The following is an 18,959-nucleotide window of genomic DNA, read 5'->3' on the forward strand; positions in this document are numbered from 1 at the left end:
TAACTACTAGGGATGTTTGCAGAAAGGGGGCGGGCCACAGCTGAGCTCTCTACAATCCAGGTGTGTGGGACTTACTGGATTGTTGCTGGACTGGAAAGGTCCTACTTTAGAGAACATGCCTACAGGCAAACATTTGAGCCATTTGCTGGTGAAACACATCCTTAGTGAATTTATTGAGTTATCTAGGTCTCAGGTCCGTGCAGTAGTTTATTACCTCAGAAACGTTTAGGGAGAAGAGATTAGTATTTGGCTTTAGGGACACCCCATTCTAAGGGTAGGAGGCAGTTATGAGAGATTTCCCCTTATTCAGCTACATAGAAGGACAAACATACAAGCATTTAGAGAAAATTAGTTTCAAGTTTACAATTGAAGGCCAAGGATCCCTAATCTGCACAGTTCCTCCTACATTATTTCAAGTGTATATATTAATTTATGAAAATAACACAAGACCCATCATTGATGAAAAAACATCTTGACCCCTCTTTGACATGCTTCACTATTGTTCGGTATGTCTTCTCCTTTGTCAAGAAGACTCTTTTCAATGACAGACTCATCAATGACAGACTCATCAATGAGTCTGACCGAAATTGTAACCTTTGTCTGCAATTCCACTGATGTATGTTTTAAGGGTATTTGCTGATCATCCAGATAAAAAATTAGAATAGGGTCATCCTCGTGACAGGAGATCAGAGCGCCTGCCAGATATAGCATGGCATGTGAGTCATTAAGTGCCTCAACAGGACGTTGAACACTATGTATAAGAAAAAGGACAGCAGGATCCCTTCTAACATTAGGCCTATGACCAGCATCTGACCAACCTCCCTTGCCTTCCATCACAGATATGTTCTGCATATTGCATGTTCGCAAGGTGACCTACCATACAGACCAACAAAAAACATTTTACATTACCTATAACAGATGATGATAAAATGCAAGACAGTTCTGGCCCAAGCAATGGCAGTGCCTTTCCCTCCTTGGTTCCCTCACTGCCATCTAGTCCAACCAGTATATTCTTCAAACCCCTTGCCTCTGGCACTTTAGACCCTATTACTATCACAGATGCCGGAAATAGTTGCAATAATTCCTAAAATGTGCTACTAAAAACTAACAACTCTAGAAAAGCAAGACTTTAACAACTTCAAGAAACAACCGCTAACATTAATTAAATCCATTCTTATTGGATCACCTGTGTAAAAACATCAACAATTTAATATATGCACCTACTGCATCATCTGTGCAGAAGCCTAGGATAGAGGACAAATAGTGGGTGCTCAATAGAGTCCTAGTTGCCCTTTCAGGACATCTAAACCTGGACTGTTGTATATGCAGCACACATGTCGTTAGAGCACAGCATCTCCATTCTCAGCCCTTTGGCAGCCTTAAATTCTAGAGTGACTATCACATTTGTTATTGCTGCAAATGTTGTGGGCATAGTGACTAGGAACTTAAAAAGTTACCACACACACGATTACCACATAGTTGTTACAATGCATTTTTTACAATGCCTTGTATCTTTACAACATGTTCTTTTACCACACAAAAATGCTGGTAATAAGTGTGTGCATGTATGCATTTTTAAAACCCCCTTTCTATCCTCACACCCCCAAAAATCCTTACTTACCCCATATTTTTACCTATCAGACACAGAAAACTCGATCCTCCCACAGGAACTCTGTGATACCCTCGCCAACCACTTCTACAACAAGATAGCAACAATCTATAGAAACTTCGAACCCCAACCAATCAACCTGCTCAGCAGCCTATCGACCACTACTTCTGACCACCCGCTCCCCGCCTGGGACAACTCAGCACACCAAACACAACCTCTCTTATGAATTCCATCCACTCGGGAGCACCCACCGACATATGCCCTCCCACCAACTTTTCAACTTTGCAGGAGACGAGATCACTCACTAGTTTACCACCATCCTCAACGCCTCCATAACCACAGCCACCTTTCCAGACGCCTGATAACACGCAGCAGTAAGACCACGCCCCAAACCCCTCTCAAGAAACCTACCGCAGACTCCAGAGAGCTCCAGAACTACCATCCCATCTCTCTGCTCCTGTTCCCCTGGAGAAGGCCATCAACCTCCAACTCACCGAACACCTGGAGAGAAACAAGCTACTGGACCCTTCCCAATCAGGTTTGAGAGCCAACCACAGCACCGACACAGCCTGATCGTCACAACAGACATCAACACCCTACTCGACAGAGCAGAATCAGACGCCCTGATCCTGCATGTCCTCTCCGTGGCCTTCGACACTGTCAACCACCACACGCTCATCGATCGACTATGCCAGATTGGAATCACAGACGATGAGCTCAAATAGATGGCTTCCTTTCTCACGGGTCCCGCCCAGAGAGTCTGCCTCCCTCCCTTCAACACACCTCACAACTCAAGCACACCATCTGCGCTGTACCCCAAGGCTCATCTCTTAGTCCAACCGTCTTCAATATCTACATGACTCGCAGACATCGTCAGATCGCACGACATCAACATCACCTCCTACGCCAATGATACCCAGCTCATCCTCTTGCTCTCAGCGGACCACACCTCAACAAAGGCCAGATTCCACAACTCTATGAAGATCGTCTCAGACTCGATGAAGCTCAATATGGACAAAACAGACATTCTGATCTACGGCAGACACAAGGAATGACACTCTGGAATGACTCCTGGTGGCCGACGAAGCTCGGAGCCACCCCCACACCGAAAGACCACACCTGCAACCTCAGCATCAACCTGGACAGCAAACATTCCATGAAACGTCAGGTCAACGCCGTCTCCTGAGCATGCATCCACATGCTCTGCAAAGTTTTCAAGTGGATTCCCATCAGCACCAGTAAAACAGTGAATCAGGCCCTCATCACCAGCACACTGGACTATGGCAACGTACTCTATGCAGGCATCACCAAGGAACTTGTGCATAGACTCCAGGCGATCCAGAATGCAGTGTTCAGACTAATCCTCAACCTGCCGTAGAGTACCCAAATCACCTAACACCTGAAGGACCTTCACTGGCTCCCCGTCAAGACCTAGCTCTTAGACTGATAGCTGCAACACAGCGCCTGAATACCCTCTCGAGTGATGAGCTGTGCTATACAAGTACAACTGGATTGATTTCTTATATCTAATACCTCCCTTAGGAGCTGGTATACCTACAAATCCCTTACACCTACAATCCTTTTACTAGTCCCTTTAACTCTATCCTTCCCTAAATTCTAAAAAAAAAAAACCCTTGCAAACTTTTACTCCTACACATCCCTTAAACCTAAAAACTCCTTACTACCCCTTACCACTACCCACCTCTGAACCCTAAAACCCTTGCCTTTTACGCTTACCCATCCATTAGTTCTAGTGAAAACACTTACTAACCCTTACCACTATCCATGCCTGAAAAATGAAAACCCTTCCATACCCAATTCATCTACAACCTATTTTGTTACGTGGCATAAGTGATTTTCATATATGTATATTTATATATTTATATTTTTTTTCCCACATACATACCATTTTATATATATGTATATACACACACACATATATATACACACATATATACATACACAGACACATACATACACAACTGTATAATGTCATTTAAAAAAACTAAAATGTTAAGCGTGGTAAAGTATTACATTGTAAAAGTACCTATACAAATAGAATGTGTCTAACTTACCTGTTTGGTAAGCACTGTGTGGTAATGGTGCTGTGTGGTAAAAGATACATTGTAAAGATTATATGCTGGGGGTATGTATGACTGCTAACTAACTGTGTTGGGATTTAGATTATTTTCCAGGTTTAATTCTTAAGGATTGAAGATTAAGTTCAAAGTATAACAGAGAAAGGAAGATGCCCTCAGGAGCAATTACTGATGAAGTAATGCACTACTTTAACGGTTAATAGTTAGCTAACAATTTTTATGCAGGAAAAGTTGACAAAGTATTTCTTTCTGCCTGAAAGTGCAGGTTAAGATATTTCATGTCATTTAAATGGTAAATGCTCTTCAGTAAACGAAATAAATTAATTGCAGACCAGAAAGACTAGTATATAGACTATTAAAGCTCTTGCATTCCTTCAGGCTGGGCTAAGGTATCCCTTTTGAGCCACACAGGGAAAAGAGCGTAGACTACATAAAGTGGTCTCCTAATAATTATAGCAGCCGTCCCTTTGTCCAGATAAGGATACCACCTTTATCAATGAAGAGTCCAATACAAGTAGTAAACTGGAAAATGTACAGGACTGCTCAAAATGCTGAAATTTACCTGGAGAAAGAATTGTATCATGTATGCTCCCTCACAGCTGGTGGCAGAAGAAAACATTCAACAAGGATTTACAATTTCAGGTACTTCTGGTTAAGACAAGATATAATAATTAGAGACCAATCCTGAAGCTGCAGTAGCTGAACAAGGACAACAGAATGCACGTGTTCCAAATGCTTACATTCCAAAATATTTCCCTTCCACAAATCTATGTGATGCACAACTCCACATGCCAATAAACCAAAGGTATAAGGACTTCCTCCACTTTATCATGAGCATCCAGTCCAAATTGCAGCATTTGGAGTTCATAGTTGTAAATTAGTGTATGATCTCTGTGATGTCATCACAAGAACCATGATCAGAGGTACTTCGATACCAGGCTGTTGAAGGCACAGTTAGTAAAGGCAGTGCAAAACCTCACATCCCTTTCCCTAAGTAGGGACACATCGGGTCTGAACCCATCCTCCTTTACCCCTCCAGTAGGAATAGAATCTAAAATATTGTAATCTGTTTAAACAAACACATGTCCACACTGTACCCATCACTTGGTGATGCCCTTGAAACTTATTGCAGTATAACAAAAGCACACCCAGTGGAAATAGGCTGAAGCAGACTGCGATGATGTGCTGTAGGTGGTGGCTGCAATAAACTGAAGTCTATACTTTGTCAAAGATATGCACAAACAAGCTAATGAAGGGCCCTCCATTTCAAATGAGAGTCTAGCATCTCTCAAATAGATACATAAGTGTGCATTTGAGATGATCATCTTGTTGATTAGTTATAAGAAATAGCTATCTTGATGTCATATAGAAGGTAAAATCTAGGTACATATTACAAAGTATAATAAAGGCACATTTTTAAAAATATATTTTTTAAAGAACATGCTTACCTTGAAGAAAAACCCCACACCAGACTTGTTGTCTTCGTTGCTCATGTCTGCAGAATCATCCTGAATTTCATTTTCCTCATCTTCTGGGTCTTTTAAAACGGACAGGTCTACTTCAATAAGATTTGCTTTTGCTCTGAGTTGGTCATCTATTGGCACATTTTCTTTACCTAATCCATCTGACAAATGCAGCCCTGCAGTTCTTATGTTACTTACATCGTCTCCATTCACCTGTTCAGATATAATGTTTGCATCATTGGAGGTAGACAAAACAAATGTCCTCTGGTTGGACTCATCATGCATTCTTACGCTTCCAGTGGAAATGTTGTCGGAAATTCCACTACCCTGAGTGTTACTCTCAAAGGAAGGTTCATCCATAGAGGTGGCAGGAGTTCTCGGAGACTGAAAAGATCGGAAATGAGGAAGAGTTTCAACGTTTTGTGTTGGGGTGATCACACGTGAAGAGCTTTGCTGCCTCTCTTTAGATACTTTAGTTTCCGGAGTCCTGGTTCTTGGGCTACGCCCTAAACCAAATCGAGGAGGCTTACGGATACTTCCCATACCTGTAGGTGACAGTGGTTCCACAAAGTGAATTGATGGTTTTACCTTTTGATCTGGAGGACTTATTTTCACACTAGTTGAAGGAATAGCTGGGGATTTCATAAGCAACTCCTGCTGTTGAGAAATTTTCAATATAGCCTGTTGAAGTGTGCTGATTGTTTCATTTAATTTTTCAATGGAAAGGTCACATTCATTTACATCAACTTCTGGAATCACATCCTCTAAAATAGCAGCAGAAATAAGCTTACTTTTATCCAGTTCATCAACCGCAGTAGAGTCTTTAGATCTGTGCTGCTGCACAAAAGCTAGGGTTTCTTGAATGCTTACACTGTGTGCTAGATCAACAGTTTCATTTAGATCTTCCCTTTGCTCATCTTTCTCAAAATATTGCTCAGCTTTAGAGTTCATTGAAACAGTTTCAATATCCTCACCATTTTGTCGTGCAACTTGCAATGAAGTCTGTTCTGGTTTAAGGGGGTGTTGAATACTATCGGGCTTTCCTTTCTTAACAACATGCAAGAATGCAGCTTTGCCCAGCTTAAGACGCTGCCTAGCAGAGAGGGCTTCCATTTTTTTCTTTTGTGCCTCTATTGCTCTCCTCTTTTCTTCTAGCTGCATGTGAAGTTGCACCAGTTCAGAAGCAAGAATGTTGGTATTGTCTTTATTATGCCTGCCAGGGCTTTGTTCTCGTTTCTGTTTCCATGTGGTTAAAGGGGCAGGGGCACACTCGGACCCATCAGGCGTAGTCTTTTGAGAACTGCTTGTGCTGGACTTTGTCTCATAGCTATTAAGTCTTTGGAACTTCCGTTCTGCAAAACTCGTCATCCGGACACTGCCACTAGCCATAGAGACACTACTGAGTTGAGACATTGTGCTAAGGCATGGACTAGAGCGACCACTAGCATCATCCTTATCTTCATGTTCTTTGACCTTCATATCTTCTTGTAGTTTTGCAGATTCAACCTCCCCAACATATTTGCCAGGACGAACGCCTGCTAAATCTTGCTCCACCTCCTCCATATCGAGGATATCGGAGTCTGAATCTTGCCTCACTACTGTCCAAGTGGATTCCTGACTTTGAAGGTTAAGGCTTTTTACACCGGTATCATTTAATTTAGCATCTGCTTCCTCGTCTGCTTTTGAATCATGAAGGAAAAATCCCACTGGTGATTGTTCCAACAAACCAGGGTCAATACTGCTGGTAGCTAAAGGTTTTAAAGTTCCACAACCAGTTTCTGTTGGGAGTTGAAGAGGTTCGGATACAGTGGAATCTGTCACAGTTGTGAACTCAGAACTGGAGATGGGACTAAAAGTTCTGTTCAATTCGGGCTCAACATGATTGCCATTCACTCTCCTGCGTGAAAAGGGCATTTGGGCCTCAATGTGTCTTTTTGCCATGCTCGTTCTTTGCTTTTCCTCCCCACATTCCTCCTGCTTGTTAACTGCACTGTGCTTTTCTTTTGCAGGCTTAAGAACAGCAGGCATCAAAGGCTCCAAGTAAAAACTGTCTGGTCCATTTTCAACGGCCTCTATTTGCCTATTAGGAGAACGGGAACTTGCCAATTGGCTGGATGCCCTGGAGGAAAAGCTTTGAAGTTCTAGTTCACCTGGACTTTGCACCTTATCTGGTCGAATTACTGTAACAAGTTCTTCATCTTCGTCCTCAATATCTACGTTGACCATCAAGGGTTTTCCACCTGTCTTTGCAGGTGTTGGGTGTAGCTGATGCTTTGGTGTCAAGTTAATGATATTGGATGCTAAACTGTCTTTGCTGATTGATCTGGCTAAACTGATGCTGTCACCAGAACTAGGATCAATATCACTGTCATTTGCGTTACTGAGTGCAAACGGCGGGGGCTGAGACAAAGGCCTGGAGGGAACAAAAAAAACCTTGTGTAAGATGGTTAAAACTACCACATCAATAATGGTATAGCATAAACTAATGTTTTAGTGTCTAATCGCTCTAAGCTGAACATCGATAATCTGGCATTAAAGGAGTTTTCAAAGAACAGTTAATGCAATTTAAAAGTTACAGCAAATCAAACTATTATGGACAAATGCTTATGAATCAACAGAGAAAGTGTGTTTCTAGACATACCTGCGCACAGAAATAGGTAAAATGACAATTAAAGAAATACTATAGTTACCATGATCATGCCACACTACATTTGTTTATATGAAGCTCCCGCCAGTTTCAATTAATCAAAGGTAAAAAATGCAGTCTTTCACCTGGGTTTTTTCTCTGGCCAAGCAATTACTGAGCCGCGAGGCTGTCCATCAACTCGAGTCAAGGAATTAGAACGATCTCGATGGCCTAAAACATTGAAAACTATTATTATTTATTTAACAAGGTTTTCAATAGTCTCAGTTTAACACAGCATTCCTTCACATTTTATTTTGTTCAAAGAAGATTTAAATTTATTTATTTTAACTGAAATTTTGAATATTAACAGTGTATCTTCTGGGAGACTTTGAACTCTAGTAACACAATTCCTTTCTATGCACCTAAGAAGCACATTTTCTATTAATATTTGTAATGCTAAGTGGATGCATTCATGCCACAATCCTGAACTAAATAGTTGTTGTGCTGTCGGAACCTAGCCTGTTACTTATAATGTACATGATCCTAAAATGTAACTTAATTTTGATCCTCAAACTGTCCTTTCTGCATACTTGTTCTTTACCAAAGCAAACTGCTAGTTTCATCATATACAGAGGACATCAAGACGCTCATTCCTCACAAAAGGTACAATTAATTTAATACAAAATACAAAGAAGTCCTAAGTAAAATGCACATCCTCTTATAAAATGAATATAATCCATATTGTATAAAGAGTTTCATATAGTTCCTTCAAGACGTTACAAACGAATGACAATTAGAGTTGTCCTGATGAGCACTCCTGACATAACCCACATATCTATTAAAGAGACGTCCTACAAAAAATAAAAAATCAACAGAAAAATGCAAATACAAGCAAAGTGAGAATAAAAGACTTTCCGCTTTGTCATTCCAAAGTGCTTAGATAACTTTCCATTCAATTCTGGCTATGAGATAGGAACCTTCTAGACTAAAGCACTTTACTAAGTAATAATTGCTCCAAATCTAGTGACGTTCATGACAGCTGTAAGACAGTACAGTTTAAATATCTAAGGTTTTGAATACTGAATGTTGCTATTAATAGTTTCTATTGCTTATTACTGATAATAGGCTGGAAAGACTGCAATGTTATTATTCAAAAGAAACAAAAAAAACTTTTATCTACCTTCTGTAACTTAACCGTTAGTAGGAGGATCAAGTATTCATAAACATAAAAAACAGATTCACCTTTATCTCCAGGTTTCAGCTTGAATCCAAACACCTTCAGTCTAGCAGTAGGTGCTGACACCAAAACCACTAACTGTGGGCTGCTCAATGCTTTCCCTAAAAGCACTGGAAGGTGCATATTATCCAAGCACTGCCCAATCTCTGCGATCCACAGAGGTCATGAGGAAAGGACCATTAATTACCAAATACAGTGCAAGATAAACCTCAGTTAAGAAGAGAGAGTGATGGTCAATGTGCAGGTACTGTATCAGTCAGAAAAAGCAGAAAACATCCTTCAGCACGTCAGAATGTGACCATCCTGAACTTTTGTGCACAGAAACGTGTTAACATAGCAGAAACCCAAGATGGGGAGGAACTTCCTCATTGTATCTCTTCGCCACCAAGAAATACCCGACGCAGCAGCTAGCATCTCAATCAGGTGGAAACAGAGCAAAAGCCTATTTCTTGGGTAAAGTCTGTAGATTTTCATGAGAATGTGAAGGTGGGAGGAGTGAGTGGAAAGAGAAGGGAGACGATCTTCTGAAAAAGGGACAGGAACTCATAACCTAGCAGTCTGCAAGCACCTGAGCGCAAATTTTCTCTAGAAATCAAGACAAAAAGCAGGCAATCATGGTACCGAATCAACATCAAAGTGACTAATGAAGTGTCAACACTTGGGGGGGAGAGATGCAAGAAGGTATTTTATTTTATTTTAGTTTATTGTAGCTGCTTCCTTCTCCATTACTGGTCCATTCATATTGTAGATGGGATAGCTGTGGGACTTGTGGGTGCTGGAACTGCATTTCACAGCATCAAAGAGCTATCAAAGCTGCCGGAACATCAGTTGAGAAACCCGAGCATCCAGGCATGCATGCTCAGCATTACTCCTAGAATGTGTATCATCACTGACAATATCATAGGTGAAATGCAATGTGGGTGTTGACATTTTGTGTCAACTGATAAAGCTCATTGAAAGAAGACAATGTGATTGTGCAGTAGAGGTGTTGGTACAGTATCTCAACCCATAATGGATCACAGAACAGGATCACAAGTAACAATGAGAAATAAGGCAAGAAATGCACCTACCTCAGAAAATGTAGTAGTCTTACCAGACATCAAACTAAGTCATATAAATGACAAAAAATATTTTCAGTTCTAATAGTAGCCTTGTGAAAGTCTGCAGTATACTGGGATCGTTCCTAGTAGCCAGAAAAAGCGAACTGCCGGACTAACCATACAGAGTGACAGGAAGTAACAGTGTCATGAATTTATAATAGTGAAGTGTTAATTTTGTATTAAGTGCACAGTCACCGTTAGCAAGTACAATTTACCTATAGATTTAAATTTTTTAAAATGCTAAACAATTACATATTTGATACACATGTATTCCGATAACTATAGATTTTTGTATTAAAAGCTAATAATTGTTGCCTCCTACTTCAATGTTTTGTTGTATTTTTTACCACATCAAGAGCAAAGTATAAAGCGAATTTGAGTGAGCCTTCATGTGTGCACAGACACTTTACTCCTGGTGGATATCAGATTCCCATGAAATTTAAGTATGCTTTAAAACCTCTAAATTACCAGGACATGGGAGTTTTCAATTTAGTTCCATTACTTTATGAAAATATTCAATTGACTACATGCATTTATCAATATAACCGCAAAACTGTGCTAATAGCTAAGGAGAAGCAAATGGAAAGTGAGAACTTCAGGCTGGGCAGAAATAAACCTAGGAAACCATTAAGCATAGGCAAAATATGTATTATTGACAAGGTGAAAAATATGCTAGTATAAGCTTGCATAAAGTGTCTATAGACCTACTGTACAGAATGTATGCAAGAAATGGATACAATTCCAAGTTTTAGATTATAGTCTGAGGCAAAGAGGTGGGCGCCGACAGGGCCAAAGCATCAATTAAAAGGCAATATTAGGAGATTAAGGAAAAGGAAATGCAATACACAGTTGGAAAGCAGGGTGTAGCTGGTCTAGTGCAGGGGGTGCACAGCTCAGGAACTCTGATGGGACTAGGACTGATTCATACATGGGGTGCCCCTTTGATATAATGGCACAGACTCTACTAACCAATGGCAAGCAAAACAGAATCCCAGTTCTGAAGCATCCCTAAAAGCAAAGGGTATTCCCAGATGTATTTAATAGTGTCGTGTGGCGAGACACCATGTATTACAACACAGTCACCTAAAAACGTCAAAACAAGTCTGGAGTTGCTTTTGTTCCCTTGCAGAGATAAAATGGTAATGTCCAAACACGTACCTGGGGTCTCCTCTCCCTGTAGTGATTTCTGCTGCTTCTGTCGCAGAGGCAACAGGGGATGGGATGGACTGAAGACAGGACTTCCTTTTCCACTGAGTTAGAAATTTGAAGAAAAGAAAAAAAAACACAATATTAAAGGAGTGAAAATCATCAATGTACTAGTAGCCTCTGAAAAGACCGCAACAAGATTTTAACTGTTAAATGGTCCAACGGCTGTTTAAGGTTAGAAAGACAATGTAATGATTCAAAATATCATGTAGGATAGAAATGAAAATGTTACTCACCTTTAACTATGTAGACCCACCTGTCTCCCCATTCGCCGCCCCGCTCCCGCCACCCAGCTGCTCCTCCCACCCGTCAGCACTCTTATGCAGACCACGAAGCAACCGCGCAGCGGGAGCGCCGCTAGCGCGCCGAAGGCGCGCCTAAGGCAAGCCCGTCTGCGCCCGTCCGCGCCAGGACCCCTGGCCCCCTACGATGCCAGCCCACGCGACAAACTTTCGACGCCGCCTCCCTCAACACACTCAACGCCGGCCGGAACCCCGCATGCCACCGAGCCAACCCGAAACGCACTAACGGATCCTTCACCTGCCAAGCCTGCAAATTCTCCTGCCTCCGAACCGGCACTGCTCCCGCCAAGCCATGGACCAGCAGCACTCACCTCAAGTGCATACTGCTCAACACCCGCTCCGTCCACAGACACGCTGTCGAACTCTGGAACCTCCTCGACACAACCTCACCAGACGTCGCCTTCCTCACAGAAACCTGGATGAACGCCTCCTCAGCCCCCGACATCGCCATAGCTATCCCGGAGGGCTACAAGATCACCCGGAGGGACCGCGTCAACCAAACCAGAGGAGGCATCGCTATCGTCCACAAAAACACCATCCGACTCACGATCAACTCCGACGACACCCTCACCGCCGCCGAGCACCTCCACTTTCAGATACACACCGACCCCAAGACCACCCTCAGAGGCACCCTCATCTACAGACCCCCAGGACCACGCACACAATTCAGCGAAGCCCTCGCAGACTTCATCAGCCAGCACGCCCTCACCTCCTTAGACTACATCTTCCTAGGAGACCTCAACTTCCACCTGGCGAACAACAATGACAGCAACACCGCCGCCCACCTGGACAACCTCGCCAACCTCTGACTCAAGCAACTGGTGAACACCCCCACCCACTACGCCGGTCACAAGCTAGACCCCATTTTCTCCTCCAGCAAGCACATCTCCTTCAGCCACTCCACCGGACTACACTGGACAGATCACAGCTGCGTCCACTTCAACTTCAGGCGAACCACGACCCACCACCACCCGCAACAGGTTCCCCGCAGAAGCTGGAGCAAGATCACTGCCGACCAACTCACCACCTCCCTCAGCCAGAACCCTCCCACCAACATGAGGGACCTCAACGAAGCAGCCCGCAACCTCACACAGTGGCTCACCAATTGCGCCAATGACCTGGCGCCACTGAAGAACCCTCCCAACAGACCCGGCAGCAAGAAAGCTTTGTGGTTCACCAACGACCTCAAAAACTCCAAGAAAATCTGCCGCACCCTCGAGAAAGCCTGGCGCCACGTCCTGACAAGGGAGAACATGACAGCTCTCAAGAACGCCACCCGCAAACACCACCAGCTGATCCGCACCACCAAAAGGACAACATTCAAAGAACGTCTAGACAACAACACCCACAACAGCAAGGAACTCTTCAACATCGTTAAAGAGCTCTCCAACCCCAGCAACAACGACATCACACCCTCGCAAGACCTCTGCGACTCACTCGCCTCGTTCTTTCACTGCAAGATCGCCGACATACACAACAGCTTCAGTGCACAGACCACGCACCCAACCACAGAACCAGCGCCCCCACCACCACCTTCTGCAACTGGACCCCGATCAGCACCGAAGACACCACCCGCACGATGAACACCATCCACTCCGGCTCCCCCACTGACCCCTGTCCACACCACATCTTCAACAAAGCTGACTCCATCATCGCACCCCAACTCCGGGACATCATTAACAGCTCCTTCGCATCCGCCACCTTCCCGGAGAGCTGGAAACATGCCGAGCTCAGCGCCCTCTTGAAGAAACCCACCGCGGACCCCACGGACTTCAAGAACTTCCGCCCCATCTCCCTCCTCCCTTTTCCTGCCAAAGTCATCGAGAAGACAGTCAACAAACAACTCTCCGCCTTCCTTGAGACAAACGGATCCCTCGACCCCTCGCAGTCCGGTTTCCGAGCAAACCACAGCACCAAGACCGCCCTCATCGCAGCTACCGATGACATCAGGTCCCTGCTCGACAACGAGAAAACAGCTGCACTCGTTCTCCTGGACCTCTCAGCAGCCTTCGACACCGTATGTCACCGCACCCTGATACAACGCCTCAGCAACACCGGAATCCAAGGAACGGCCTTGGAGTGGATCGTCTCGTTCCTCGCCGGAAGAACCCAGAGAGTGCGCCTCCCCCCATTCCGATCCGCGGCCACCGAAGTCATCTTAAGGATCCTCGCTCAGCCCCACCCTCTTCAATGTCTACATGAGCCCCCTTGCAGCTATCGCACACCAACACAACCTAAACATCATCTCCTATGCCGACGACACCCAGCTGATCCTCTCCCTCACCAACAACCCCAGCACCGCCAGAGCCAGCCTCCAGGAAGGAATGAAGGACGTCGCGGAATGGATGAAGCTCAGCCGTCTGAAACTGAACTCAGACAAGACGGAAGTCCTCATCCTGGGACGATCTCCATCTGCCTGGGACGACTCCTGGTGGCCCCCTGCCCTGGGCACTGCCCCCAAGCCGACGGACCATGCTCGCAACCTGGGCTTCATCCTGGACTCCTCCCTCACGATGTCCAAGCAAGTCAACGTCTTCTCGTCATCCTGCTTTAACACCCTGCGCAGGCTCCGAAAGATCTTCCGGTGGATCCCCACCAAAACCAGGAAGACGGTCACCCAGGCCCTCATCACCAGCCGACTGGACTACGGGAACACCCTCTACGCTGGAACCACAGCCAGACTCCAGCGCATACAGAACGCTTCTGCACGACTCATCCTGGACATACCTCGTCACAGCCACATCATGTTCATCTGAAAGACCTGCACTGGCTCCCCGTCAACAAGAGGATCACGTTCAGACTCCTCACCCACGCACACAAGGCTCTCCACGACATGGGCCCCAAATACCTCAACAGCCGCCTCGCATTCTACACACCCACTCGCCAGCTCCGATCCGCCAGCCTCGCCCTCACCACCGTCCCATGAATTCGCAGATCCACCGCCAGAGGAAGATCCTCATCTTATCTGGCGGCCAAGACATGGAACTCCCTTCCCCACCCACCTACGGCTGACCCAGGATCATTTCTCCTTCAGGAAACAACACAAGACCTGGCTGTTCGAGCAGTAGCGACTCCCCCTCCCCCCAGCGCCTTGAGACCCTAGCGGGTGAGTAGCGCGCTCTACAAATTTGCTGATTGATTGATTGAGAGAGGATGTAGCCTTACCAAAAACGAATGTGTCCATCTGTAACGAAACTGGTGCTCATGTAAAGCACTCTGATACCCGATGTCTTGGGTCTAGTACGCACTACTTAAAACTCTTGATTTTTTTAAATTTTTTTTTTAAAGGAGGTGGAAGGACACATGTGAAACAGCAACACTACAGGCTGTAAACCGATAGTTGGAAGTAAATAACATTTGCGGTTTGCAGCTTGTGTGGCTATAGATCACATATTTTGGAAAGAATGACAAGCATTGGCATAGCCAATAGGTCTCGCCTTTGGGACCTTATAAGTAGTTAGCTATGCAGCACAATATCCTTGGTGCAACAACATCAACTGTTGCATGGCTAAACACTTATAAGGTCCAAAAAGCGAGACCTATTGGCTATGCCAATGCTTGTTCTCTCGGTCACAAGCCCAGTCCTCAGTCATAGTCACACCCACTCTCACCTGGGCAGAAAGACGTCCTTCACCAGCAGGGCCAGGAAATTGTTGGCCAAGATGTGGGCTTAGTTCAAAAGCTTGTACAGGACATAGATTTCACGGTTGAAAAGAAAAAATGGCATACAAAAAATATCATCTTGAGTGGCTCTTCATGAAAACATGTCAAAGTGGCTAAACTGTTGATTAGGAAAGCAGAAGACCTGCATAAACTGCCAGCAGCTTGAAACAGGGTCTGAATTAAAAATGTGATAACTTAGATGAAAGTTGGAGCAGACATTATTGTAAATAGGGATCAAGTCGAGTTTGAGGTCACACGGCAAACAGTACAAGCGCCAGGATTTCACATTTCGGAAAACATATCACTTTAAAAAAAACTTTGAAAGCCATGTTCAATTCTTTGTAGAACAGGTGCTACAATTGAGTGCAGTTGTGTTCACTGCACCTTTTAAAGCATTTACCACACGGAAGGGGCGGGAGGTGTCATTAGATGCCAGTTTTCGTAAAGCCTTTCGCCCCCGCTGATGCCTTTGCACTTTTTCCAGCTTCCCGTGGTCTCAAAAGAGTGCTCAGAGAGGGTGAAGAGAGAGTCGGAAGAAGGCAAAGGATGGAAGCTCAGAAAGAGATAGTGCGAGGGGAGGAAATGAGCGGGAATGGTATGAACATGTTCCCAGTGCTGCTTTTAATTCCCAGTCCAGCCCCAGTCAAGCTGTCTGAGGTAAAGTGTTTGGCGCCAAACCGTTCTTGAACCATGGCAAAGGTGGATGCGTCGTGCTGTCCACTGGAACATGGCACGGTGCCAGCCAAGTCTTGGTCAATTGATACATCACTTTTAGCTGTCCTGTATGTAACGCGAACATGTCACTTCAGCACTAATGACCTATAGTTTGCCATGGAGAGCGTAAAAGAAAAAGAATGATAAACGCACCCGAAAACTAATTCTAAAATTTAAGAATAGGTATACTCTAGAATGGGACAAAGTTTAGGTAAATACCTTACTAAATGAGATTGTATTTAAAAATAAAAATGAGGTGTTATGTTTAGACCCCCAAGCAAATGAACAACAGGCAATCGAAGCATTTGGAAAGATCCTGGAATGCACGCGACTCCATTTATCTGTACCCCCCTTAAATAGGTGGTTTGATAAGAACTGCCCTTAAATAGGTGGTGTGATAAGAACTGCTCTCTATCAGCGGCTAATCCTAAAAAAGCACTAAAAACCAAACCAGGGGGGGGGGGGGGCTGACTAGCAGCCAAGCATGGGACATCACGGCTCCTTTCATTAATCCGAACACACCATCCGATTAAAGCCCACCTGAAGAGGCAGATCCCGAGGTCGGGGGACAGCTGGCATGTTTTGAGCTGACTCCGGTGAAAATCCCGTAACCGAAACTGGGTCTGGGCTCACGGGCAATAAGTACAAGCCTCACTAACAACTGAAAAACCAAAACGAGCACCAATATTGCCACTTACTTGTCAGGGGCTACTAGTGATCACTCAATCTACTGAACTGAACAGTAAACCTCAGGACGCTTTTTTAGTTCAGAATAAATCAATTTAATCTTCGAATTTTAACAAAACATTTTGGAGAGATTTCATAAGAATTCAAAAACATTGCCTACCTCACTCAAATTTCTCTCATACAAAGACTCAGTCATTCACTCAACCATACAACCTACACGCAACATGAAAAAAAGCTATAGATCAGTTGATACAAAAAGGTTATTTACAATTCAAAATTAGAACCACATAGCATAGGAACGACTTTTAAATTTTACAATATTTTGTTTTTTGTAATGATCCTAATGCTGTAGAATAGAGGTCTACGTGTTTCGATGTCCCTTGGCCAGCAGCCATTACCGTACGAAGGGACTTGTGAGTACTGAAGTCAAATAAGCAACGGAGCAGTACGGGAAGCAGGGGGGCACACGCGCACCCTCACCGTGACCAGCAGGAGGCACATTGTAATCCGGCGAGGCTCAAGGGGACACTAACACAGCAGTGGCTGCACGGGAGGCGACGGACACAGCCTGCACACATGTAAGAACCCGGGGGAATTGTTTGACAACACTTGGGCCTGTCCTGACTACATGAGCGGCCTGTTGGTGGTACCTGACCAATAAAAGAGAGCTGCAGCCGCTGATCGGGGGCAAATACCTACGGCCCGTTTTGGACTGGGGTTTCCTTCCCTCCCCCCTCTTTGTTTGACTGGCAGTGGGGTGAGCGGTGTGTACCTGGCCTCCACCGGGAGCTACAACGGTGGCAATAAGATCTTATAGCCACAAAATGAGACGCAATTGAGGGCCCCCACTCACGCAGGTCAGCCGGTCAGCTATAATGGAGCATCACGGTGCTTTATAAGAAGATCTCTGCGCGCTGTAACTAGGAAACCCTGCGGCCTCAACCGGAAAAGTGAAGTGCTGCGCCACGGGACATAGCCAGAGACAACGAGAAGCTGGTGGGCTGCTGCGGTGGACTTGCAGAGCAATAAGGCACCCTATGACAAGGGAAGGGGCCCTCCCTGTGTGCTCAGACAGAATGTGACTCTTGCCAGCGTGTACCCAGATGCACTCCGGGGGCACCGGACTCGACGCGCAGCAGACGTGCATTGGTGTGCAGCCCTCCCGCGGTCTCCTGCCCCAAACAGGGCTAATTGCTATGACTTGACATCCGCACCGCGGACACTGGCACAGTAACTGCGGTAGCGACCTTCCTCACCGTGACCGCAGGTCATCGATCATCATGGCGGGCAGAGGGCCCAAAAACTTGTCAACCCAAGCCAAACTGGACAAATATGCCTACGAAAAGCATAACCAGCCGCACTCAGAGGGGCGAACGTCCATGGGCAAAGGTCAGGAGACGGACGGGAACGAAAAAGTGACGCTGGAAGACATCATGAGGACTCTAGCCAGTGTGCAGACAACGGTGGGATCCATCTCCACTGATGTCAATTTACTACGTGTGGATTTCCACAAAATGTCGGAGCGAGTGGCACAGGTGGAAGTGGTCGCGAAATCCCTAGTGGAGGACACCTTTGAACTGCAGATAGCAATGGAACGCATGGAGGCCCTGACCAAACAACTGCAAGCGAAGCTGGATGATCAGGACGGATGCTCACGCCGGAACAACGTGCGTATCCTGGGTATTCCGGAGACAGAAGGTAAAAGGGCGATGGACCTATACGTCGAAGACATCATAAAGACTAAACTACAGCCCAAAGGCCTGCCCCAATTCTTCTCGATAGAAAGAGCGCACAGAGTGCCCGGCGGGGCACCAAAACCAGGTGCCGCGCCACGACCGGTCCTGGCTCGACTCTTTAACTTTAGAGACAGGGATGTAATATTGCAAGCGGCGAGGGTCTCGCCGCCCATCAAACTCCAGAACTCAACGCTGGCCTTCTTCCCGGATTACACGGCAGAGGTGGCGAGGCGTCGTAAAACCTTTTTCGAGATTAAAAAGGCCCTGAGGGCGAAAGAATTGCCCTACTCAATGTTGTATCCAGCGAGATTGCGAGTTGTCGCCGACGGAAAAACTTGGTTCTTTGACACACCGGAGATGGCGCAGGACTGGCTCGATGGATGGAGACAGGAGGATGCACCTCGCCGATCCAACAGAGGACAGCGAGGCCAACAGACTGGGGCACGCACGGACACTCAAACAGGAGGTCCAGAGTCTCAGGGCAGGACACCCGAGGCGGGGTCGGATAGCGGTATGC

The 18,959-nt window shown here is 45.4% G+C and overlaps 1 protein-coding gene across 2 annotated transcripts in view; it reads right to left on the bottom strand.

Moving 5' to 3' along the window:
* The window catches only part of CAMSAP1 (calmodulin regulated spectrin associated protein 1), a 542,816-nt gene that overhangs the window by 70,518 nt on the left and 453,339 nt on the right, over window positions 1–18,959 (bottom strand). For both annotated transcript variants that reach the window (XM_086921001.1, XM_086921000.1), the window contains 3 exons: window positions 11,293–11,384; window positions 7,944–8,028; window positions 5,157–7,584 (listed from right to left, as the gene is read on the bottom strand). In XM_086921001.1, coding sequence (XP_086777127.1) covers window positions 5,157–7,584; window positions 7,944–8,028; window positions 11,293–11,384 — 2,605 coding nt within the window. The remainder of the gene's footprint in view (window positions 1–5,156; window positions 7,585–7,943; window positions 8,029–11,292; window positions 11,385–18,959) is intronic.

The sequence above is a fragment of the Lissotriton vulgaris genome, chromosome 5 (assembly GCF_964263255.1).
Source record: "Lissotriton vulgaris chromosome 5, aLisVul1.2, whole genome shotgun sequence".
Taxonomy (NCBI): Eukaryota; Metazoa; Chordata; class Amphibia; order Caudata; family Salamandridae; genus Lissotriton; species Lissotriton vulgaris.